At 31.4% G+C, this 27240-nt stretch overlaps 2 protein-coding genes and 1 long non-coding RNA gene across 3 annotated transcripts; 1 reads left to right on the top strand and 2 right to left on the bottom strand.

Moving 5' to 3' along the window:
* Nucleotides 1-2634: 2634 nt before the first annotated feature.
* Nucleotides 2635-7075, bottom strand: LOC118034445 (uncharacterized). The gene is made up of 8 exons (XM_035039738.2): nt 6586-7075; nt 4810-4957; nt 4561-4711; nt 4267-4392; nt 4074-4154; nt 3491-3683; nt 3148-3418; nt 2635-3040 (listed from the first exon to the last, which is right to left on the bottom strand). Exons 1-8 carry the CDS (start codon nt 6796-6798, stop codon nt 2802-2804), a joined length of 1422 nt encoding a protein of 473 aa, XP_034895629.1. The 5' UTR covers nt 6799-7075; the 3' UTR covers nt 2635-2801.
* Nucleotides 7076-16395: 9320 nt separating this feature from the next.
* Nucleotides 16396-17146, top strand: LOC118034466 (RING-H2 finger protein ATL74; the record flags this gene model as incomplete). The annotated part of the gene is made up of 1 exon (XM_035039767.2): nt 16396-17146. A coding segment is annotated over one exon (609 nt), but the record flags the coding sequence as incomplete, so codon positions are not given.
* A 7726-nt stretch (nt 17147-24872) lies between these two features.
* On the bottom strand, nt 24873-25762 carry LOC118034442 (uncharacterized). The gene is made up of 3 exons (XR_004685032.2): nt 25577-25762; nt 25182-25492; nt 24873-25054 (listed from the first exon to the last, which is right to left on the bottom strand). It is a non-coding gene; the product is annotated as an uncharacterized lncRNA (long non-coding RNA).
* Nucleotides 25763-27240: the final 1478 nt, after the last annotated feature.

The following is a 27240-nucleotide window of genomic DNA, read 5'->3' as shown; positions in this document are numbered from 1 at the left end:
TTTTATTATGTTTTAAAAATATCAAAATGAATATCATAATCAATTTATTATCTATTAGGATTTGATCAAAATTTTAAAAATTCTCTAAAAATTAATTTGTTTAATTAATGTTTCAGGTACTAATTTTACAACGTAATGCATACTCCAGACTTTAAATTAAATGAATTAATAATAATAAATATTAGGAGTTAGTTATAGACTTTGAAATTTAAGGGTATAAAATTACATTGTAAATTATAGCTTCAAGTATTAAAAATACAAAGTAGAAAACAAATTCAATGCTATGATCTGAGCTTTAAACAGTTAGGATTTATCCCAATAAAATATAGATTTTCTAATGAATGGAGATCTATCTTGAACCCTAGATTAGACCAATAAATAGAAATATGACTTATAATAACAATCAATCAACAATGCAACTTACCTTAAGTAGGGTGTATTAGAGTGATACGTTTTCTCTTTGCGTAACAAGTCCCTTTACTTAGACTCTCGCAGACAATATAATTTTTAGTGATCAAGATATTAGAGGGTAACTTCCTCAAATCATAACTTTATGATTAAATTCAAAATCCTCTTTGATTTAGGAGGCAAACCTATCATTCAATGTTGTACACGTCACAACAATAATGACTATAATAATTGTAGCAATAATAATAATAGTAGTGATGATAGTTGTAATGGTTGTGAAAATATTAATAATACTAATAGGACTGCTAATATTGTTACCAATAATGATAATGTTAGCAATGACTATGATGATGATGATGGTAAGAATTTTAATATTAATAGTGTTAATAATAGTGATTATATTACTTATTATTTTTTTTTAATTTTATATTTTAATATATAATTTTTTAAAAATTAGATTTTATAATTTTTCTAGATTGAATGCTTTATGTCCAATGACTCAGGTCACATATTTAAAAATTTAACATAAGTTTTTTTTTTTAAATTATAATTTTATTTTTATATCAAGTTATTCTAATCAAAAGCGAAGTGCGAAACCAAGATTAGTTGCTTTTCTATACCAGGGGGCTCACATCAAGACGGAAAAGATTTAAACAAAAATTAAGTAATTTTTTTTAATGTTAACTCAAAAAATTTGAAATATAAAATAAAATTAAAAAAGTAAAAGTTATTGACATTTCTAGATCAATTATTTTGGAGTTTTCAATTATACTATGATAAGAATGGATAACACACATGACAACAATAAAGCCCAGCACCCTTCAACCACTACATTGTTATGAAAGGTAAATAGCAGCGATCTTTTATTTTTCGTACGCAAAAATACTAAAAGAGAGACGGAGAGAGTTGATTGCTTATGAATCAAATTAATAATGATCTCGTATTATGGTAATGCTTTTTTAAAAAAATATTTTTCATAAAAATACATATTTTTTATTTTTTAACTTTATTTTAATATCATTATATTAAAATAATTTAAAAATAAAAAAAAATAATTAAAAAAAAAAAACACCATCACACAAACAAAACGATGCTACTGACGAGGCGCGATGCCACTGTCTCTCTCCCCTCCTCTGCTCTGCGTACTTTCAATTTTAAATTATGTATTATTCAAAGTTTCACATGACTGCAAACTCTCCTTTTCAGGAACCGCTTATTTCTCTTTTTAGACACGGTTTATTTTTGTGGTATAATTTTTTTTTTTATTATTTTGATGTTTAAATAATAAAATAAATTTTTAAAAATAAAAAATATTTCTAAAAAACTTCATTACTATAATCAACCACATCGCAGCTGCATAGAAAGTTTTAAAAGTCAGCTCATAAAGAAACATAGCCTGAAAAACACAAGTAATATCTCTCTCTTGTAGAACAACAAGGGTGTGTTTGTAATTATAATAACTGAAACAGTTTAAAATATTTTTTGTTTAAAAATTTATTAAAAAATATATTTTTTATTTTTTTAAATTATTTTTAATATTAACATATCAAAACAATTTGAAACAATTTTTTTTTTATTTTAAACAAAATTATTTTTTAAAAAATTTAAAGAAACAAAATTTACACCACGTTACAAACGCACCCTAAAACTCTGTCAACCACAAACCTTGTTCTGTCTACTAACATTGATTCTCTTAATTAATAACCACTCCAGGTCGCGAGTCCTGGAGGGGGCAAAAAACAAAACTTGTCCGAGTCGTTCATGAATCAATAAAACTAACTTCGCTCGCAACCCTTTTTGGTTTTATAAACAGGACTGGCTACCCTGTTCTTCCACGACAGAAAACATAACTACGTTCCTCCTCAAATGCAGGAAACAAGAGAAAATTTATGGTTGGGAAATCGTAAAGCATTCCCTCTTCTCCATGGCCATGCTTTCCTTCAAATCCATGTGAAATGCATAGTAAACTAGTCTTGCCTTCATACGCCACCTGACCTAAACTAAACTAAATGTTTGTGGTGATTTGAAAGAACTTCATGCGGTCCCACCACTCCAACAATGACCCACCCACCCTCCCTCCCTTGGACGCTTATTTCAAAACTTCCAGCATTCACTGCTCCAGAGACCTACTAAATCACCAACGTGACATTTGAAAACAATGGGGTTGCAGAAAACGAATGCTATGAGAGAACCATGAAGTGCAATGGGGAGTGGGGAGCTCTCGAGTGAAACAGACACAAGGAAATCAATTTCCAAAACCAAAAAGAAATATGACATGGTACAAGTGTGGTAAATGTTACAGTTTCAGGGAACTCTCACATCCAGGCAGCATGCTCATTCAACCATCTGATTAAACATTAACAACCTTAAGCAAACAAGGATTTGTCAAAAAATCAGTTAGACCACACATGAACTAGACCAAGCCTATTGCCAGTATAGATCTCATTGCGCTCTTCATCATAGAAGAGAGCAGTGATGTCTTCCAAAGCTTCTGCGGCTGTGCTTCTCACTGTGGAGGCACACATGTGCTTCTTTGAACTCTGACTGCATTCATTCTCATTTGGGAAGCTGTTGCCTGCCTTTATTTTAGCAAGACATTTCCCAGTCAAGATATTGCTGATATTGATGGATCCTGCAGCATATGGATGCAGATATTGTTGAGCGGCGTTCATTTTTTCTTTATTTCAAGAACTCGGTATCAATATCATTTATTTAGTGTGGAAACTTTGAACAACTTACCATTGCCTTCAGACAAGGGATCGTCAGAATCAGCCTTGCAGTAAGAAATTATAAGATCCTGATCACTTGTGATGTGAATATTATTAGTGTTGCAATCAGGATGCCACAAAAGGTGATCCTCAAAAGAAGTTACAAGCTCTCCTCGGAAGTTCCAAACAGCCACAGTTCGATTTCTAAATGTCAGGAATAGCTGGTTTTCATAGAGAAATATAAATGCTGATGGTGTCATAAACTCAGTTCTGCTAACTTCTATTAGCTGAAAGTCGCGGACCTACATGGCATAGAAATCAGATTTTTGTGTATGGATGAAGAAATATTTGAAGATAACAACAGTGATCCTTACATCAAGAATCTGGAGATTTTCATTTTCTTGCTTGACAAGAAGCTTCTCATTGAACTGTTCAATGAAATCCACCTTCTTATTCCGATGAAGGAGATGATTGAAAGATTTGAGAACAGTGCCATCCTCTATCGAGAGAATCTCAAGAGGAACACAGCCACCACTTTTAGTTAAAATCAACAACATGATCCCTGGACTGCAGAGAAAAAAACAAAAGGCAAACCAGAGAAAATTTAAGCTCGTGGGAAACAAGGTGAACAGTTCATAGAAATTAAACTTGTGCACATGCATTATTAAACCTGACGACTAATCTCAAAGAAACAACACTAGACATTCAGAATCATGAAGTGCATAGCAGTCCCTGAGTTACAATTTATGTGTATAAAATCTATTAATCTCAAAGAAACTGTAAGCTCATTCATGCAGCAATCCCAACCACTCTTTTTGAACATTTTCATTGAACAGTTTAATCTATTAATCTCAAAGAAAAATGTATGAGTATGCGCTCGTGTAACTGCACATTATCGTGCACTTGAGAATATGGTGCTGAGCAAATGAAAAGCTGCAAGAATGTAAAGGAACATACCTGATCTTAATCTCTTGAACATTTTTGTTTGCTATCGAGTATAACATTGTGTAATTTTTTAGGTCAAACACCTTGTATATACTGATGAAGGAAGGGAAGATAAAGGGGAAATGAAAAGTCAAATTCAGAAGAAGCTACTAGGGTAGTAATAATAATTTCAATTGAATATATAACCATATGATGGAGTAGTTACCTATCCTGTGCAGAATATGTAAGTACTTTACTGTTTACATCATCAAACTCTACAAAACCAGGCCATTTCAGTGACTCAGACTCAAAAAGAGCAAAGCCAGCATCTGGCTGACCCCTTTGTATGTATCTGGAACATAAAGCATTATTAGTAATAAAAATGATGGGATAAATACATGGAAACCACTAAATCTACAAGCTCTTATTTCCTCCTGGTTTACACATAATTTTTGGGAGGTGGGAGGTGAGGTTGGAAGGGGGATGAGAGGCAAAGACATGTGTAAGAAGATTCACATACTCAATCCTTGTGCTTCTACATTTCAAGGAACTGAAATTGTCTGAGGCATAAACTGAAACTGTGATGAGTGAATCATTGTTTTTATTATAAAACAAGCTTCGTATAACTTCATCAGGAGTGACATTCAAAAAGCATATCCTTTGGTTGGTCTCTGCATCCAACAATAGGAACACATTAAAACCCCTCCATCCCACTTTTTTACGCAAATAAAATCCAGGATCAGAACTGAAGTGGAAAGATGAGCAATACCTCGGCTAAATGCTGCACAGACACCAGACTGTGCAAGAGCAAACACCATGTCACGAGCTGCTACGATCTCAATAATCTTTGATCTCTTTCTTAAAAATGGTAGTACCATGGTACAGTGACCTTTTGGATCATGAGTATCATATTCCTCCTATTCATGGATCACATCCCACAGCAGAAAGAAGGAACATAAACAATACGAAGCAGAATGCAGTGTGTATGAAAATAACTGTTGAGGAGACATATATAGGAGAAATATTATTAGCAAAATAGTAGATCATGCTTGTAGTGCCCTATTTACCACCAGAAATTACAGTGGTCAATTTATTTCCCAGCTTCACTATGATTAAGCATCATTATATAGAAATGCAGTATGGCTAACAATGAGCCATCCAAAGGTATTTTTTTTATTAGCAAGAGTGAGAATACCTTTATATTCATGAAAAGCAATAATGGATACATGTAAGGAGTCTAACACCATCACTATCAACTAGCAAAAGAAGAACTTTCCTCTTCAAAAACCAAGCAACAAAGTTGGGATTCTGTGAAAACGCAATGTTAAGATTTGTACCAAGAACCAGCCAAACAAGTTGATCGAAGAGTATTCCATAGCTAGTTAGTCCAGCAACATCCTTAGTTCTTTCCCTTAGCCTTGGCTGAGGTGTAATTGTTTGGTTACCGGTTAAATTATTACATTCAGTTAATTTGTGAAACCACAAGCAAGCAGCTTCCAAGTAGGCAAGCAGAATTACTCATTGCAAGCCCTCAAAGGTTGGGCTAGAAAATTCTAATTTAGAAGTTCTAGTTTCAAATCACACTGGGAAGATGACACAAGCAAGTAGATTTCCAAGTAGGCAAGAAAAATTACTTCATCACAAACCCTCAAGCACGTCAGCAAAGGTTTGAACAAGGAAGTTCTAATTTAGAAGTTCTAGTTTCAAATGCACTGAAATGGTAGGGGGTTTATTGAAGAGGGGAGGTGTCAAGGATTTCCTCTACCCTTCTTCCTGAATACCTGCAGATTCCAATCCCACCTACATTTAACACTCTTTATTGAATTTCTGGCTCTTTATGAAATTTATCTCCAATTAAAAGTTTTGAACTCCAAATATTGTCAATTGCTAGGCCTGTATAACAAGAAGTGAAAGGCACAGAGATTGGTACTGTCATGTCAATGCTTAGAGCAAAATTTAATCCACCTTCATCAAACAAGAAACTACCAAAACTGAAACTAAACTCTAGAGATAATACCACATTCATCACTCACAATCTCCATTCATATAGCTTTTGGCAACCCAAATCAAGAATTCGCTAGACCACTGTGTCTTCACTGCAACAATCTGCCAAGATCAATATCACTAGCAACACCTAACAGTATTGCCACAATACTTCTTGGTGCTTATAATGTTATTGGTATATAGCTCAAAGGAATCTAGCACCCACAAGACGCTAATAAATATGAATGCGACGAAGCACTTAATTATCCCTCAAAACAAGAACTTTAAGAACACATAAGTTAAAGAACAAATACCCTATACTAATTTAACCTCATGTCCATTCTAACTTTGATCGATAAAACCCATTAACAACCATAGATTTCTTGCTTAAAATATAAAAAATTTATCATGAAAACGATTAACACAGACGCAGCAGAAACAATAGACACATTGTGAAAACACCCTTAAACAAGAACAGACAAATCAATAATCAAAACCCAAGATTTCCACAGGAAAAAAAAACGGTGAAGAAAAATTTAGGAAACCAAAGCCAAAAGGGTACCTGTAACCGGATGTTTCTAAAACGTTCTTGGGCATCAGTCATAGTAAAGGTACGGTCGCGCTTAGAACAAATTTCCCTTCGCTGAAGCTTCTTGACACTGTTAAGAAACCCATCTCCTCCGCCAAAACCCCTTCCCCGTTTCCTCGCCACCACTCTTTTCCCATTACACGGCCTCGGACTAGCAGTTATCCTCCTCCCTCCTCCTCCATCCATTTCTGCCACCCCCCCTTCTCCAACTGAACAAAAACTTCACTTTTGCTAAAAAAATAATCAATTTTAGCACATATCCATCTTCTGTTTTCCTCTCTAAAGCTTACTAATCACCCAGAAAAAAAAAATCCACAAAGAACGATTATTACGCTGTTGCTAAGCTAGAAGAAACCTGAAATGCTTGTTTTGTTTTGTTTAGTACTTATAGTGCTTGTTGCCTCAAATTTGAGCGAGTTTCCCAGGTGAGTTCGATTTCGATCTGTTTTCAAAAAAGTCACAAACAAACTTTAAATTTCTGTTAAGTAAAATGTTTACTTGGGCTTTGGACAGCTATTATACCCTTGCATTGTTTTTCAACTTAGGAGTTGGATTTTATACAATTGGGCTCAAAACCCATATTATTTCTGGTGCGTGTTAAGGTGAATTTGCATGGCTAAATGGCAAATTATTGATTGAATTACTTTTGGCGTGGTTCAAGTAATGGCATTAAATAATAGAATCATATTTTTTCATGGGTTTATCTATAAAATCTTGTCACAATCCAATTTTAACTTTTAATTTCAAAATATATTTCAAAAATTAAAAAAAAAAAACTTCAAAAAAGTGTTTTCGATTTATTTCAGTTATTCACATTTTTATTTTGTAATTTTCAACTATTTTTTCTTGTTAATGTATTTTTAGAAAATTAAATTTTAAAAAATATATTTTTGATGCATTCTTATTTATTTTTTAATTCTTGATTTCTTATTGAATTGAAGCTAACATAACTTTTTTTTTTTTAAAAACAAAATTATATATATAAAAATGAGAAAATAAAAATTAAAATAGAAGAGCAATACAGACAATGGACTAAACTGAAAAAGAAACTTGGAGGCCAAATAAAAAAAGAAGATAGTAAAATTTATAGGTTATAAATAGATGAATGAATTATAGAGAAAATGAGGACTATTCATCATTTTCATCCCCTCACACTTTCTTAAAAAACACTAACAAAAAAACCTAAAACCCTAGCCACCATATGAGAGAGCTATCATATATATATATATATATATATATTTCAATATATGACTTGAAATGTGAAGAAAATAAACTCTAGAAAACATTATTCATTTTCTCCTTTTCTTCCATAAAAACAGCCTAGCCTCATCTTTCTCTCTCTAAAACTAAAACTTGTCTTATTGATTTCTTTCACCTTTGAACTCTATTTCTGATGAAACCATCATCATTCTCTTCATCTCGAGGCCCTCTAAAAAACTCATTTATCAATTGAAGCCAACAACCTTTGCATCGTCATCAATCAAAGAGAAAGAGAAAACAACCCTAAAAATTTATATCTTTAGTTTCTCTCTCCTCTAACCTCTAAGTAAGGCAGGATCACTGTCATTCTTCTCCCCTTGATAATAACTACACAATATAAGTCATGTAATCCAATAACATGAGCTTATCTGAAAGTTAGAAAACAAACTAATTGAGAGAGAAAATACCACTGGACCTTCAACTCCTTCGATCTCTCTCCATCAATGGTGGTGGATGAAACCATTGATACCATAAGGAAAAGCATATAGTGGTATTCTAGGTAGTATTTTTAAACCCGGCCCGGCCCAAGGCTTGAGTCATGGGTTTTTACCGAGTCAACCTTATTTTTTTATAAATCAAAATGATATTGTTTTGGTAAAAAAAATAATAAAAAATCAACGTGTTACAACTAGGTTTTTGACCGAGTTTTACTAGGCCAACCCGCCAGGTCATCTAAGTCGACTAGATTTTTAACTGCCCTTATTTTTTTATAAACCTGGCACAGTCCCAGCCCCGGGTCCTAGGTCAACCCGTTGGGCCAGACCGGGTTTTAAAACTATGATTCCAGGCAGAGCCACCTGTGTGTCAATTAGATGTCGATGGCATGTGCAATGACTTGCTAACCGTGACAATCCCTCTAAGCACGTGTTAGAGACTTGCAACCACTATTCTGCCACTTTCACCATTGTTTCAATAGCTTCAGGTCCACCTCAATAACCTTTGAAAGGTTTATCTCAAACCCCAAACATCTTTTGAATAATTATATTATTTTATTGTTAGTTTTGATGTATTTTGTGATGAGATTTTCAAGATTGAATAATTTTTATTGGATTGATATTTGTAGTTGAATAATGTTGGCTAAGTACCTTAATTTTTTATCTTGTTTTATTGTTGATTTTGATGTGTTTTGTGATGAGATTTTAGGGATTGAACAACATTTATCATATTGATATTTGTGTTTCAATGCATTTGGTTGAATCTCTTAATTTTGCATCTTGTTTTCTTTCATGTCTTTTGCCATTTCATCATTTTTCTTAGGATTGCAACATGTTTTTCTATGTATATGAACATTGATCTATTCAACTATATGTGTTGACATAGTCTTTTGGTTTTAAATGATAGAAAACCAATACTCTCTCTCTCACACACACATATAGATATATTTGCATTAAGTTCTGTAACATGTTTATAAAACTCATTAAGGGTTCGGCCGATATTAAAATAGTCCATTAGGCTAACATTGGAAGCCTTTTAAAACCCATCTTTGTTTTAAAAAAAATCATGTCAAAAATATTTTGTTATTCACTCTAAGTATTTAGGGAAAATGGACTCAACATGGGCCATTACCTTGGAAATTAAGAGGAATAGCCTATTCTTTTAATTTTAAATGAAAATAAGTAATATAAATGTTTAAGTCTAATTTTCACGTATTAGTCTCTTAATTATTTCTTATACATGCATGTTAATAAGAATCTAAAAAGCTATCCATCTATTGTGAATACATATACATAAATGATAACACCGATGTGTATAAACATTGATAAGAGGTGAATAAATAAAGCTAGAATTATAAGAAGGTGATTGTTATATAACACATCTGAAAGACAAGTGAACCTCAAAAGGGTCATTTGTCAAAAACTTAGTCCATAAAGGATCTTTATGTCATTATATTTTATTCCAAATAGATTAACCCATAATGGTCAGTGTATGGGTAAGATCGAGGTATACAATTTTTATTCATTCAATAAATATTCCAAGTGAATCTTTGGTATTAGGATATATGAACCTTAATAAGGTTCAATAAGCCCAACATAAGGCACAACATACCATTAGAAATAAAACACAAACAACAATGCAACTTACCCCAATAAAACACTTTAGGGTGATAATATCTTTATTTTATCATAACTGGTTCCTTACTTTAGAACTCTAAAGACTAGTTAGGGATCTTTCGTACACAATTTTATTTTATTTTTGTTTAATCCAATATTAATAATACTCTTTTAAGATGTTTTACCCCTAATCATGATAAATTTTCATCATTTTTTTATAAAATTTTATAGGGTAAAATGCGGGGTTTACATTGACAGTCAATATTATTCGCATGCAAACTCAAGCATTTATTTATTTGGAGTTCCATTATATTTTTCTAAGGATTTTCCAACTCATAAGGATTTTGTTTTAAATAATTACATTACCTAATTGGAATTTATTCAATTTATCACAAAGTTTACAATTGGCTGACATTTCACGTATTAATTTATTATTTCATTTCATTCAAAAGTTATGCTAATATTATATGAGATTTTCTCCTCTAATCATATGAATCTTTCTCATAATTTATTGTCTTTCAGTTGAGAATTACCCTTTTTTTACATTGGTTTGTAAATTTTGAACTTGTAGTTTATATTCTTACACTCTTATCTTATATAGTTTGTTAAACTCCTCCACTACATCTACTTTACTATCAAATCTCATGCAAATGACCTTTATAAATTCTTTCCAGCCATCTAAATTATCTCCTTCTAACAAGAACCCTTTAAATATGAACTTATTAAAGAAAAACATAGAACTTAGAATTAATTTGACTTTAAATCATACTTCAAATGCTGTTTTTTTTTTTTATATAAATAATTTATGATAAAAATGAATTAAAATGATTTTAATTTAAGAAGATGTTTGGTAAGAGAGCTATTGGCCGAGCCTGAGTAAATGTTCTTATCTTGTTGGGCTGTTATGCTCAACCTTTATATGTTTTAGAAAACCATCTGATGCTTAAGTCAACAAAGTGTATCAAAGGTTGAAGGATGTAGAAATTATTGAGGTCGGAGTAAAGAGGTGAAGGAGAGGGAATTTTTTCTATTATCCATCCTTATTTTACTAGGGAAGGTCGTCACTATCTTTTTTATCTTAGTCATTTCTTACTTGTAGACTTGTCTGTCCTTCTCCTATTAAGGCCATCTATGTTCTTTTCACTCCCTTCCTTCCTTCCTTGTAGCCTTGCTCTGCTTAATCCATTGGAGCTTACCACATAGAAGAGTTGGCCATCAAAATAGCTCACCACATAGAAGAAATGTCATCAGAGTAGCTCACCATCTAAGAGAGGTTGTCATACCTACCTAACAATTATGGTGGGTGAAGATGCCTAACTTATTGGTTAAGTTTGAAAATAATTGGCTGGAAGCAGAGAAAAGCCAACAGTTTGAAATAAAGCCTGGGAGATGTTAAGCAGCCTGGATATGCATGTAATATGAAAGCATCAAAGTTTAAAAATAGAATATTTGGATTTGAATTGAGTGTGAATTGTGATGACAACAACAAAAAAATGCATACAAATATTGAACTTGAACAACTTCACAAGTTTCTATAATGAGGCTCATAACATGAAAATACCCATCCCTGTCAGGAAATAACATTGTAGTCCAGTAAGTTTTGCCAGAAAAAATAAAAATAAAATTTTAATTTGTATAGACAAATCCTCATGAATAAGGTATTTGAAAAGTTTCCAAATACCTTTGAGTACACTTACAGTTAAAGAATCAAAATCAAATGAAAAATACATTTGGTTGTCAATATGGTCAATCTATGAACAATCCAAGAAAAAGGTGAGGATTAACTATATATCAGAAAAAATTCATCAAAGACTGATGTCTTCACTAGCAGATATTAAGGGGCATTCAGATCTAACCAGAACAGAGCTTCTGTTGCTGATATCAAAGCCCTGTAACCATCTGAGAGGATCTTGTGGCAACATCTCTGACAAGGCATGGGAATGCGATGCAGTAATTGCTGGCTGACGAGGTGACAAGTTAGATTGAAGAGGATGAAACTGTGGGATTTGTATGTTTAAGGCATCAACTAACCCAGGTCGTGGCCTTGGTGAAACCAAGGGAGAATGGTTATACGAAATATGTTGAATTCCCAAATTATAGCTATCTGTTGGTGTCATTATTTCCCCAATGACAAACTTGAGACTCTTTACTTCCTTATCTAGTGCTTCATTCAGAGCTATATATTAGAGTCATACAACCAAAAATACAGTCAAGATACTTCATGTTAGATGTCAAATGAAAGAACCCAACAAAAAATGTGCAAGGGGATTGATATTATATCTCATTGTATTTTGGTAGATGTAAACCATAGTTATAAAACTTGAACTGTCCTGGTGGGTCGACTGGGACCCGCTAACCCAGGGCCTGGACCAACCTAGGTTGAAGAAAAATTAGAAGTAAAAAACCTGGATGACTGGGTAAAAAAACTCAAGTTTGATCTGGTCAAAACCCATATCTAAACTTAAAAAAAAAAATAATTTGTCAAAATGATGTTGTTTTGATTCTCTTTTTATAAAAAATCTGGAGGGTCAAACCAGGTTGACCCTTTCGACTTGTGACAACCTAGTATTTGTTGTCTTTTTATACTTAGAAAATACATCCAGTATTTTAATGATATCTAAAGAGCAAATATCCTAGATAATGAGCCGAGTTGATGAAATGTCAGCTAGACTACAATTATAAATGGTAGTGACATGTTGGATGACAATTATTATTTAGGAGTACATAATGCTTTGAAGTTACAAGTAGAACCCCTATTTATTGGAGGAAAGTATTACGCCTGAACAACACAACAACCTCCACTTCACCGTATAAAATGCTAAATTGTATACCAAGAACTTCCCAAGAAAGATGCATCCAACAATAAAACAGGGATTAGCATTTAAAGAAGAGCAAGGTTATAGTATACCATCACGTAATTGAGCCTTTTGTTCCATAGCTTGTAATTAAAGCTTAATCTCTGAGTTCTCAGTAGTCAGACTTGATGTATCCCTCTAAAATGAGAATATAATACCAGAGATAACTGGCAGTTTAGAGAATTAGAAACTCTTATTCATAGCCTTCTAAACATACATGAGTTGTCTGCCAAACCTGGAACAGTGTAAGTTGTGCAGAAAGTGTCATTGTCTCTGTCTGAAGGGTATGCACTTTTCTTTCAAGTTCTGATACATATCGGGCTTTCCTCTTTTTCGAGCAAGCAGCAGATTGCTGATTGGCCTTAATCTTAGATAAATAATATATTTGTTTAGAGGAAACTTAAAGAATGTAAAATGTTGTGTATCCACATGACAATCAGATCTATCAAAAGCAATTCTATGATTAATAAAGAATCATTCTTTAGAGTCTCATGGACAACAAGCCCTTAAAAGTAGGTAACAACAAGCCCTTAAACATTTGATATTTGATAAAATAGAACATTATCTAAATAATTTGATGAGTAAAATCTTTCAAATGCTACCACATATATCATTTATATATGAAATTATAGATATTAAAATCATAAAAATAGTAAAATAAACTAAAAATTATATATAAAGAGAGTTTAAACTATGAAATTCATTAATTTATAAATAAATAAAATTTGCTCTTCGTTGAGCAAAACACTTCATCAAATCCAAATATAAAAAATAATTGGTTTTATCAAATGTTGTTGTTTTGTTAGTTGATGATTATACCTTTGTAATAGTACAAAAGTCTAAAAGTCATGTTTTCTTTAGTTACTAGGCCTCTTAATTCTAAGGTTTTAATTTTTAATGATCTTTTTAATTTTTTTTTATTTCAAAGTATTTTATATTGTTTATTTGTTTTCAATGTAAATTATGTTAAAAGAAAGATACATTTTAATCGTATAATTTTTGTTATAAATAATATATCAGGATCATTTAATTCAAACCTATTAATTACTATAAGAGATTCCATCTTATAAAAGTATTTTAAAATGATTAAATTTTAAAAGCTTGCCTCCCCCCCCCTAATAGTTTAATAGTGAGACAAAATCAATGTTTTTTTTTTTTTTTATGAAAACATGGAATTAATATTAAAATCACAAATATAAATTAGAACGATTTTAATATGGTTTTATTAGTTTTTAAAAAGATTTTACATTATAAAATATATATTGTAATTATACGAGTTAACTCAGTATTCTTAGCAACCTTCATTCATACAATTAAAACCTATATAGAGAAAATTCTTAGGGGTTCAACTCAATCGATCAGGCTCTACATTTGTTTTTTAAAGATCATCAGTTCAAGTTCCACAAACCTTAAGATCATCGGAAGCTTACATAATCGTTAACTTTATAATTTGTGGAATTAATTGAGGTACACTAACCCGAATATCCATATTAATAATAATAATAATAATAATAATAATAAACCTATATAAAGAAACTAGATTCATTTGAAATATGTGGTAGGTAAATAGAAATTAACCCTGTAATAGTTTTAGCACTGTGGGGGTATTGATGCAGGGACATTTGATCATGACATCTCCTTGTAAAAGGTCTCATCTGCTATCTCTTCGTGGCTGCGGCACAATGTTCAGTGGGCACTGGGCACTGGTGTTTTGAAACATGAGCACACAACAATGTTCAGTGGGCACTGGTCATGTCATAGCGGTTTTTTTTTATAACCAGCTTTTTAAAAGTATTTGTTTTTAAAATGTGTTTTAAAAATATATTAAAATCATATTTTTTTACTTTAAAAATTACTTTTAATATTAGTAAATTAAAATAAAAAAATAATTTTAAACAAAAAAATTTAAATTTTATTAAAACTCTAATTAAACATAACCTCTCTCGTACTTGGTCTAAATCATTCAAATATGCTTTATGTGCCTTTGCTGCAACAATGTTAAATCCTAGTTTGCTAAAATGGCAAAATTCCAATTCCTATTTGAATTATTCTCAATCTCAGTTAGTGGAGAGTATTACTTTAAAGGATGTCTATAGTGTAATAATAGTCATTTTTTAAAGTATTATTTTACAAGAAAATATATTAAAATAATTTTTTATTTTTTAAAAATTATTTTTGATATTAGCACATCAAAATAATTTAAAAATATTAAAAAATTAAATTTGAATAAACAAAATTTAAAATTTACAGTTCCAAACTACACCTTAAATTAGCATTTGTTGTGGGGGGTATAATAAAAATCAAATACTATTTTGTTTTTAATTATAATAATAATATGTTTTCCAAATTTGCTCGAAGGTGTGGCAATATTGGCATCATTTGAAAACAAAGGGATCCAAAGGAGGCATGGAAATTTACTTTAAGCTTTAAATTAGAGGAAGATAGGGGGAGTGGGAGAGAGATTTGTGCTCAAGAATAAGCATTAACCCTAAGCAACTAATTGGGATCATAATTTTTCTTTTTTAAAAAAGGAAAAAGATTCTATAGTTTAGCCCTCTGTATTGTCATTCTCTCGACAATAAAAGGAACTACAAGCACTAATATATTTCTTTCACTTGGTATCTTCTCTCCCATCTGTAGTCCAGTTCCCTTGGCCGCCGCATCTGAAGAGTACAACTACAAGCACTTAAATAGCTGCCCTATATAATATTCCTCACCAAATATTAAGCCAGCACTTATCTCTCCGTACCACCAGAACAAATCATCAATATTTTAATAAAAACAAAAATAATTCATATATGTTAAAAATATATATAATTATATCTTAGCATCTTAAAAAATAGTCTAACTTTTTAAGTTGATTACGCTAAATCTTATATTTCAGTACCACCAAAATAATTATTAGTTTCTCTAATAGAAGCAGCAAAATTTTTATATATTAAAAAATTATATAAATTATATCTTAAAATCTTAGGTAACAGTTTAAGTTTTTAAGTTGCGATAATTATTTGATATAATATTATAATTTTATTGAAATAATCATAAGATATGTTTTATTTGATAAAAATAAATATAGAACAGAATGATTCTGAACAAATTTCAAGTTAAATAAAAAGTTGGTTAAGGTAAGGACAGAACATATTTCTCTCTATCCTTAGTATCATCATCCTTGGATTAATTTCCAAGAGGATTTTCGTGACTTCAGAAGCCACAAAGTGTGCATTAAAGAAAGCACTTAATTTCCTTGCTTGAATTTCTACTAAGAAGATGCTTTTTTTAACGTCTTTTTATCTCGTTGGAATCCTGACAGACACTGCCATAACTCAAAAAGGCTCATCTCTCTCTTTTTGGTTGAAAGCAGATCAACAGGAACAGGAAGAAAAAACAAAACCCTCATAATTTATTGGCTTGCCTCCACCTCCTCCTCTCAAGGCCTTGTTCTATATACGAGTGAAATGAACTCCTTACTTTCAGTCTCCTTTGTGGTTCGATTTGAAGCTGGGAAGCATTGGAGCCATGAAATCTCCAGCTTATTTGCATAAATTCATAGTAGGTCTAAGGAAATTGTAGTAAGGCTAAGAGGGTATTGGCGTGATTCGGAAGTGTTGGTGGATTGAGCCATAGTAGCTATGGTTACTCTACATCATCGTCCCCACCGGCTGCTCCTGGATACAGAATCAAGCACACGACCGGCAGCAAATGAAAGCAGGACGCGCAACAATTACAGCAGTGAGGCCAGTTTCGATTCCAACATGGTGATCATCTTGGCAGCTTTGCTTTGTGCATTAATTTGTGCGCTTGGACTAAATTCAATAGTACGATGCGCCATACGATGTAGCCGGAGGTTTGCTTTTGAGACTCCCGATCAGACCGCCGCGCGTCTGGCAGCAACAGGCCTCAAAAAGAGCGCATTGCGACAAATCCCGGTGATCATATACGGGGTGTCAGGGATACATACTATTGCTACGGATTGTGCAATTTGCCTTGGTGAGTTCACAGATGGTGAGAAAGTACGAGTTTTGCCAAAGTGTAACCATGGTTTTCATGTTAGGTGCATAGACAAATGGTTGGTATCGCACTCCTCCTGTCCAACTTGCCGGCATTCACTACTAGATCAACCACCAGAAAGTGCTGATGCCGCAGAATTTGAGGTTGGGATTAGACATCCGGCAAATGCATCTGCAGGAAATGACGTGCCTGTTGCAGGAGATCACGAGGCAGGTTGATCCTGCTTTGAAAGTGATTCGACACCAAAGAACAGGGGGGCAAATGTCGTCTTTGATTCTCTATTGTTTAATTTTTAAGACGTTCAGTTTGTTTATGTAATTATGCACAGTGATCTAGATATATATCTTGGTTGAAACTTCAGTGGATGAACTATAAGGAGGTTTCTGAGGCTGGCAACACTTTGTTTTTACAGGCTTGCCACTTGCTATGTGTTGGCCATATAATATTATAGCAAATGCACCATATTTTTTGCAACACGATCTAATTAATTTCTCTTTGTACTTTCTTTAAAGAAATTAATAACGGGTAAAGTTTAACTATTCAAGTTTTGAGTTTGTTATTCAAAAACCTCTAGTTTGAGTCTTGTAAACTTTAAAATCAGTAAAGATTTACGAAGTTAATAATTTTAGGATTTCAGGAGATTAGTTAAGATACATGGAAACGATATCCACAATTAAAAAAATAATAATAAATATATTCATAACCAGATTGGACATGGGATTAAAAGATGCACATCAGAACAAATTAGAGGCAGCAGTGCTCCGTCCGGAAAAGTGGATTTTTTTTATACCTTCACTGAAAATCAAAGCATCTGACTTACTGCTTATAGTATCCATTTTGAAGTGAATATATGCCTTTCTATAGGAATATCAATTTGCTGCTTATGATCTTCGGTGGCGCCGGCACCTTCCACCCTCATGGCAGATGTTTATCACGGTGGTTATAATGTTCCAAAGGAAACTCATTTCTTTGATTAATTTGGATTCCTTCCATAAAATTGAAGGAGCATCCAACCCGTTGAAAACTTTTCATGTCCCTCCACACACACTTTGGACCATATTCCAGTTCGTGCAGAATGCCTAATAACTTTAAATGTTGTCATGCTAATTAATTTTTTTTTTTTTAAAAAAACTAATACCCTATGCTCATTAATTATACTATGAATTGAAACAAAATTACTTTTAAAAATTACAATAAAATAATTAAATTACTCTTGGAAGCAAAAATTCTTTAACTGATGTCCAGGGAATTTTTTTGTATTTTCCCTATGGTTTTTTTAGTTATAATCAAATTGACTAAGGGACAATTAAATATTGTAATAAATATATAATATAATTTAAAAACGTATGGTTGTCGCGTGTAAAGCACTAACCAGCGGGTAGGAGACGTTTGCGCTCCTTTAGCGATGCATGTGACATCCTCGGGTATCCAGATATCGCCTTCCATGATGACATTGGAATCGTCTCAGCGGTCACTTCATCCCTAAGTGGTGTGAGTGGCTTACTGACCATTAATTTGTTGTTGCGACCTTTTCTTTTCTTTCCTCTCGTCCTCAATATCCGCTCTAACCCTTTAAATTTTCAAAGTAACCTTTAATTTATTTTTCCCTTCACATTCAGAACTTGTTCTTTTGATTACACTTTGTTTTAATTGAAATAATTTATAGAATTAAAATCATTTTTAAATTTCATCCTCCTTCTATTTTTTTCATCAGCTAGTAATTTTAACTTCATGATCATGTGATCATGCAACTCACAATTAAGATTCAAATTTGATAAAGAAATCTTATAAAAGTGTGACACAATAAAAACCAGTTTCAAAGCACCAGTACTATTGGAATTAAATCAAATGATACCATGAAGCCAGTTAATCTTTGATAAGTCAGTTTAATTCTTTCGAGAACCAAAAAATGCAAGAATCACTTTCACATACAAGCTGAAAATTCAAAATAATATTATTCAATGGCTCTGAATTTTAGGCTTACAAAAGTTGAAGTACTTCTAAAAAATTAACTCTAATGAATATACTTTTGTGAGCTGAATTGACCCATTAATAAAACTAACTTAAAACTTATATTAGTAAGTCTAAACCCTGATTCAAACAAGTCTTGAATCATATCTAAAAACAAAGTATTAATTAAGCCCAAACATGAAGAAAATAATAAAAATAACAAATATGACACGTAAACTAAAGTTTTTGCACTTAATTAAACAAAAGAACATAAGATAGATAAATTTCCTAGTTTAAATAATGTCAAGAACAAAATTTTGATTCCAGAAACACTAGAGTCTTTGTTGCCACCTTTACTTACCCTTTTAGTTTCCTTATTTGTCTACAATAATTAATTGTAACTTTAAAGAATCCTCTCAAAACATGGAAGCCCTTGTTGTCTTCCTTTAACCTTCCTTATAGGATTAGGAAAGTTCCCAAAATAAGTTAATCAATATGTCATTAAATACAACTGGTCATTCTTTTCTTATGCAGCTACGATGAATAAAAAATCCTTGTAAAAAAAAGATTTTGGAACATTAATGAATCATTGCTACACTTGCAAATTATGTTGCAAGCCATTAAAGATCCTTATAGAATTAGAAAATTCCCAAAACAAGTTGTCACATCTTTATAGCAAAATGATCCTTACCAAAAAGGAAGTCCATAAATCAAAAGGAAATAAATAACAAAATTCATACAACATGTTCTGCCCCAAATCACAAGGTCTTCTCGAACTCTAATTGACCCGAAAGTTTATTCCAACATATAAAAATTCCTCTAGATTCTTTTGGTAAAGTTCCAGCTCGATCCTACAGTTCGATTTGGAGCTATGTTTAATAGCATAAAACTGGACAATAGAAAATTTTTTATGCCAAAATCTAAATTTGACTTTGCTTAGATCATATAAGTTATATTTGATTTCTATTCTTTTAATTTTTTTTAATTTGATTTAATTTTTAAAAATTGAATATTATTTATGATTTTATCCTTATTGTTTTTTTCCTTATTAGAGTTTATCCTCATTCTTTTGATTACTATTTCTTTTTTACTTTGGTAAAAAAAATTAAATTGATATTTTTTTCAATTTGATCATTCATTATTAAATTGGTTGGGAGAATTGAAATTTATTGATTGAACCCAAATCCATAAATTCTTGGGTTGCAAGTTTGGAAAATTAACCCAAGTTTGAAAGATTTGCCTCCTTCTTTGCTTCTTCTTTTTCTTCTTTTTTACTTTTTTTAAGCTCATTTTTTTTTTAATTTGATCCTTTAGCAATTATTTAATTGGAGATTGAGCTTCATTATATATATTTTTTTCTATTTTCTTTATATAGGGTTTTTTTTTACTAATTTTAAAAATAAATCGGGTTATCTCAGTTCTATTTATTTGTCGTTCATTGTTAAATTTTGCTTTTTTAAAATAAATCTTGTAATAATTAAATTAATTGATTAAATATAAGCTCAAGATGCTCACTTCATGATATTGTATTTGGTTTGCTTTCTGATTAAATATAAGAAAAAATTACTTGGTTTGGTTTTGTGTTTTTGGATCTTTTTGGTTCTTTTTTGATAAATTAGTTTTAGGAGGTTATAAGGGTGTTTATTAAATTTTTGAGAAAAAATATGTTGAAAATGAATTTTTAGATAAATAATCTTCCACTCCGATTTTTCAGCCACCATTGTGATAGTTGAATTTTAGACAGAAGTGGGTGACACATTGCTTACTCTTTTTTAAAAAATAATAATAAGAGATGTGATAAGTACTTAAAATGCATTTTTATTAAGGTTTATATCATCAAATTGCATTTGAAGTTTCATTAAATTAAACATGTTTTATAATAACAACCATTATAATATAAAATATCTTTAATTTATAATAAATATGCATTTTAAATATAGATTTGTAAACTAAACATATTTCTTATAATTCAAATTATTGATTTATATTATAGCGAAAAGGAAGTCGGGCGGATTAGTTGGAATGGAGTGAAGACCCGAGATTGGATTCTCGAGTACTGGTAAGTCTCTGGTGTTTCACTAACCACAGGAATTATTTCAGTGCAGAAAGTTGACAAGGAACGAGTCCTTGGGAGAATTATTGAAGCCAGCACTGCATCTTATAGAGAGAACATGTAAGTTTAAAGTCCACTTTTCCCAATTGGAGTGGAAGAAGAAGAACATAGAACACAAAGAATCATCATTTTGTGCTCAAGGAATGGAATCTCAAGCTCGTTTCTTTCCTCACTTTTTTTTTATTTTTTTTATTTGTTTAATATTTTTTTGAACTTTTGAGGGTCCACCACAGCCAAGAATTTCATTTACGAGCTGAGCTGCTGCCAGAGCTCGAAGTGCCGAAAGAAGATGACTAAGACTTGATATTAAGCATCACTGGACCACCGCTTTTGTATATGGATTCATCCATATCCATCCATCCATGTATTTCTCCACAAAATTGAAAGAATTAAATGTCAAGCGATTGAAGTGTAATGGAAATTGCAATTTGAGGGGTGAAATTGACTCAATTAGGGGTAAAAATGAAAGCAATTTAAAGTTTAAAGGTCCAATTAAGAGTCAAATTAAATGATCATGAGATCTTCAAGACCAATTAAGAGTCAATTTGTTGAAGTCTAAAAGTTTAATGAAGGATTACTAGGGGTGAAATTGAAAATATTCTTCAAATTTGATTTGATTTGGGACTCAACTGAGAATTCTCACAAATCAAAGACTAAAACCGAGAAAATTTGATTTGATTTGAATTTTCTTATTCAATCATTTCTAAAACCATATCAATTATTTTACTAAGTACTCAAGATCATTTTCTTATTCCAAAATATATTTATTTTTCTATTTCATCATTTGTTTTATTTATAAACTTGCTACAGTTTCACAATAATATTATCGATTTTTAATTGGGGTTTAAAGCAACACTTTCTTTTTTTCTTTTTTGCAGTTCTTTCTAAACTTTTATTTCTTATTTCCATTCTATCATCAGAATTATTTTTCTCTTTCTCCAAACACATCTATTTTAATTTTTTTTCCTAAGTTTTCTATTTGTCGGAACTGGTTATCGATTTCAGTATAATATATACTTCATTTTTTTTTAAGCAATGTGGGTAAGTGCCCAGATGCTGGATCCGTCCATGGAAAATTTTCTTCTTCTTACTAGGGTCACAAAAATAGGGAGTATTTTAACTTTCACTTTTTAGACATGGTTTGTGAGATATGGTTAATAATAGAAGTAGAATGTTGGGTAACAAGAAAGCTATGTAATAGTTTTTATAAGCATTTTACCTTGAAATAATAAATATAATTGGTACTAGATATCAAAGAAAAATATAGCAAATAAAAATTAGTAATTGAGTAGTAAATAGAAATGGATAAATAAATAATGGGTTCCATCATTTCTATGGTTATTTCTATAGATCTCATTCCTAATTCAATCAAGTAAAGAGTATTAATAAAATAAAAATCAAACAAGGACCTGCCTCTCTTATAGAGAGAGGGAATGGATAATCTTTTAAAAAGGTTTATGCCAAAAAAAAAAACTCTAAAAAAAATGAATTTAGTAGAATATTCGATTTTTTTTATACTGTACTAGGACTTATCTTTATCACACTCTTTTTTTCCAATTCAATAAGATTAGATCATTCAAAAAAATAGTTTAGAACATAAGTCCCCCTTTCTCATTTCACTCTTTTATATTTTTTGGGTTTGTTTTTATTTTGTTTGTAACTTATGTAAGTTTTTTAAAAAAAAAACTTTGAGATTGTTAAATCACTGATGAAATAAAGCAACGAAGCCACCATAGTATTTTGTTTTTCTTAATTCCTCCCAAGGAAAGGGTGATCATTATATCATTTACCGACCTAAGCTTTGTAGATTCTATTTTTCTTTGGTAAAAGTGAATTCTCTTCTAAAGTTGTATGCAATGCGCAAGCAATGCTTGTATGGTTGTTCAATTTTATCCTTTTTTTTTATTCTTTATCTCTTCTTGTGACCTTATACGAGATAAAGTAACCTTTTATTATCTTGTATCATCAAGGTAATGATCCATCAACCTTTGGTTGCTTTTTATGAAGCACAAGTAAAAAAATTTATCTGGAAGCGGAAGAACTACTAAAATTGCATGAAATCCTCACAAGGGTTTATGTATAAAGAATAGGCAAACCCTTGTGGGTTGTATTTGAAGAAATGGAAATGGATGTTTTTATGTCAACAACATAAGCCCAAGTTCATGAAATTGAATGAAGAAATAAAAACTATACAATTTTTGTTTTTGTAATTGAATTTTTTTTTTAGAGCTATACGGACTCAAACCATAGACCTTTTCGGTAAAATAGATTAAACTAAGTATCTCAAAATGATTCGAATTGTTTTAAAGACCTAACATGCATTTCTTTTGCTTTGGGCTCTTCCATCAACTGATATAAATAATCAATTAGTCTACCATAATTCTCTTGACAATAAGATAAAAAGATGGCTCTATGTGCTTTGATTTTCTCTTAGATGCATCTAAGGTAGATAAAAAGACTTTAAAAAGAATGACAATGAAATATATATTACGTAGATAAGGAAATCTTACAAAAATTGTCATTTGATGGTTTTTTTTGCTAAGATGTTTGGATATAGTAAAAGCTAAGAAAGCCTTACAAGAAATCCATTAAGGAATTTGTGCCGCCCATATAAATGGACATATGATGGTCATGCAGATGTAGAGAGCATGGTACTTCTAGATGACTATAAATTGAAAATGCATAAATTATGTCAGAAGATATAACAAGTATCAGGTGTACAATGATAAGATTAATGCATTGATAATTTTTTTATTCAACATGGTATCACTTTAGCATTCACAATGTGAAGAATAGATGTTATTGACATAGTTAATTCATCTATAAAGGTCGGCTTGAAATGCTCCTTTATGCCTTCAATATATATTGCATAATAATAAAGACATCAACTAGAGTTGCGCCTTACTATCTAGTTTATAAAATGAAAGCGGTAATGCATTTGGGAACAGAAATCTCATATTTGAAAGTCTTAATATAATTTGACTTGGAAGAGTCTAAATGGGTTAAAATGTGTAAGTTATCTTGGCATGAGTAAGTATACTTGGTTAGTCTAAAAAACAACCTAACTAGTTGATAAAAAAAAAAAAAAAATTAAAGATGAAATTAAAAAAAAAAAAACCTGATGAAATGAATAGAAATTTTTTTCTCAATCCTACTTCTTCCTTAGTTTGAATTTTAAATTAATTGTATTGATATTGTCATGATATAAAGACAATCCAAAGGACCATTAAAAAAATACAAGGATGGAATTGAAAAAAAAAAAGGCAAAACTAAAAAAAAAGGAATGGAAAAAAAATAAGGGGGAAGGGGGTGGCAAATGAAAAAATTAGTGAAACTCAGTACTGATATCCAAGTCATTTGGTATAAGAAGTAATTTCCAATTATTGGTCCTATAGTTTTTAAAAAGTTCCAACGGCGTCCTTGGCAATAACCGGCAGACATTATCACATGGATATGAGTTTGGAGGGAAAACATGAAAAGGTGAGGGAAAAAGAATCAGAAAAATGTTCGGATAATTAAAAATCCCGTCCTCTAAGAGAATTTTGTAGACTTGAGAACCAAAGTTACTGTTAGATTCACGAGGAGAAAAAAGGGTCAAAACTAATATGCAGCAAGGGACGAAAAAATCATGGTTATGTCTCTATATATAAAGCAGAAAAACTACATAACAAATTCGAAAGGAAATACATACTGAGTTTGAATAGTGTTTTGTTTTTCATAAAAAAAAAAAAAAATAATAATCCATTGAACCTAAAATGAAATGATGTGTGAAAGCTGCGGCATTTATCTTTATAAATATTAAATAAAAAAATTATTATAATAGTGTCAATTGTCAAATATAGGTGTGGCACTGTGTAAGAGCATCGTGTTTTCCATTAGTCCTCTTCCTTACTTCTAGCTAACTCGCTGGGATCAGTTATTGCCATACCACGCCCTGCCTCATATATGTGTCATCTACCATGACATCCACCAAAACTTCAGGCTGTCTTGTTTTACCTATGTATTGAGAAGCAAATGTACACAGAATCAAAGTGAAAGAGGGTAAAGAAATAGATAAATCATAAAGGTACAGAACTTGGCATCGGCAGAATGCAACTTTTACTAAAACATAAACTTGCCTTTGCGCTTCAATCGCTTAAGCTTCTTGCCTTTGTTCATGTGAAATCTTGTAGGTGTTCTTTTGGCATCTTTGGATGTAACCTCTCCTGGGAAATTAAGTACCATCAGCTTTATTATAATATTATGCCAAGTAGAAAGTAATACAAAATTGAAGTCATAAACACCAGCGTTAAACTTAAATATAGTTTCCATTGAGTGCCATGGTTCAAATACCTTTACAGACCATGCTGCTGCTGCAATAAGTAAAACAATTGTCAAGGGTTATTTAACAATATGCTCCAGAGGGCCAGACAGAAACTTGCGTAAATACGGACAAGCATTGACTTTGAAAATCTTTACAAGAATTTCTAGCATGGCGTGAGTTAAGCCAATTCTACCCCCACAGCAACAAAAATCCTTTGGAATATCTAGATTTCTTTTCCCAGGTAGCCGACAGACATCAATCAAGAAGAAAAACCTGGAGCAAAAGCCATCTCGACGTCTTGCATAGTGACCAAAACCTTATCTACAGCTTCCTTCTGCTCCTGCAAAGCAGTCACAAGACAAGAAAAAAAAAATTACAATATATAGGAGTTGTTAAGAGTAATCGAAAAGAAAATGAAGCATACTCTACGCCATTTTTTAAGAGCTTGCGCTTGCCAGAGAGAGTGAGGGGCTGGGTTTTGTTCTTAAGCTTTTTAGTTAATGGGTCTCCGTGTATTGCTCTCTTGCTCTCTGATATTTGTGCTCTTCTTCTCTTCTGCACTACGTTGAAATTCGCCATCTGATCGATCTCTCTTTCCCTCCTCACAGCCCTTAACTCAACCCTAAAATATATTTTTGTATTTAGGGCATTTGCTTATTTATGGGTTTGCGGGCCTGCCGCATTCCTCGGCCCTGGCCTCCTTTTAATTTTATTTTATAATTGTCACAATTTTTTTTATTTTTTTTATTATTATTACTACTACTACCTTAATTATAATCAATATACTCATTACAAACTACCTCAATTTCATTACAACCAAACTCTTCCACAAAGACAAGAGTTTACATGAACAAAATCAACATCACATATAATCAATTAATTGGTTACATGACATGCATACTAACACTTACATGGCTAGAAAATTAAGTCTCAACCTTCCAAAAAATAAAAATAAAAATTATTTTCAACCCTTTTTACCTGAAAAATCTAAAAACAAATCTCATAAACATTAATAAATCTTTATCTAAGCTCAAACAAATCTTCAATCAATAAAAAATAAAAAAGCATCTTGAATAATAAAAAAAAATCCTAAGCCCTGAGCTCTAATTAATATTCTGGATCAATCCAAGTCAGCCTGTGTAATCTAAAACCCGACTCCTTAACTGATCAACACCTGATCAATTGAAATAATAATTATTATTATAATACAAATATTTTTTTCTTGTGAGATGTTTGGCATTCTTCAAGAAAATAATGACATGAATTCAGTATAGAAAAACACCTGTTCAAAAGGCTCGCGTGTTTCTTCAAAATACTTTTAGGATTATAAATATTTTTTTAAAAAAATATTTTTATATAAAAATATATTAAAATAAAATTTTTATATTTTTTATATTTTTAAAATAAAATATTAAAAGCGTCAAATAATACTAAAAAAAAATATTAATTTCAATTTTTTTCAAACTACACACTTTCAAAACACACTCGAACTTTGTTCCGAATCATTTTTTACATCAAGAGATTTTTTTTCCCCAAATTCAAGATAAAATTAAGAAAATAACAAGTCTTCGTCAAATTAAGCCAAAACAAATAAAAATTATATATATAAAAAATTAAAGTTAATATAAAAATCAAATTAAAATAAATTTTAAATAAAAAAATAAAAACAAAAATATATACAATCAACTCATTCATCAAGAATAAAAAATGAGAGAGAGTATAGAAGAACACCTGTTCAAGAGGCTCGCGTGTTTGTTCTGCTTGATTGCCGGTTGGGTTCAATGTCATGGATCCATTTCCCTCTAAAACACCATTAGATGATGGCAGATAAAAAACCATAGAAACTGTTTCTTGTGGGATGTTTGGCATTCTTTCATAATCAAATCTAACTTCAGAGCCTCCCGCCTCATTTACTTCTCTAACACTAACTTTCCACAACTTTAAACATTTCCTCTGCAATGTACGCAAGACCTTATTTATCAAAAGTTCCCGTTCTGAAGTCTCTTTCATTCTGAATCTAGGGAGAAGAAATTCCAATACGCAATCAACAATAATTATTCCACCATTCGCGCAATCTGCTGAAGGAAA

The sequence above is a fragment of the Populus alba genome, chromosome 13 (assembly GCF_005239225.2).
Source record: "Populus alba chromosome 13, ASM523922v2, whole genome shotgun sequence".
NCBI classification, from domain to species: domain Eukaryota; kingdom Viridiplantae; phylum Streptophyta; class Magnoliopsida; order Malpighiales; family Salicaceae; genus Populus; species Populus alba.
This window is presented reverse-complemented; position numbering and strand designations above follow the sequence as displayed.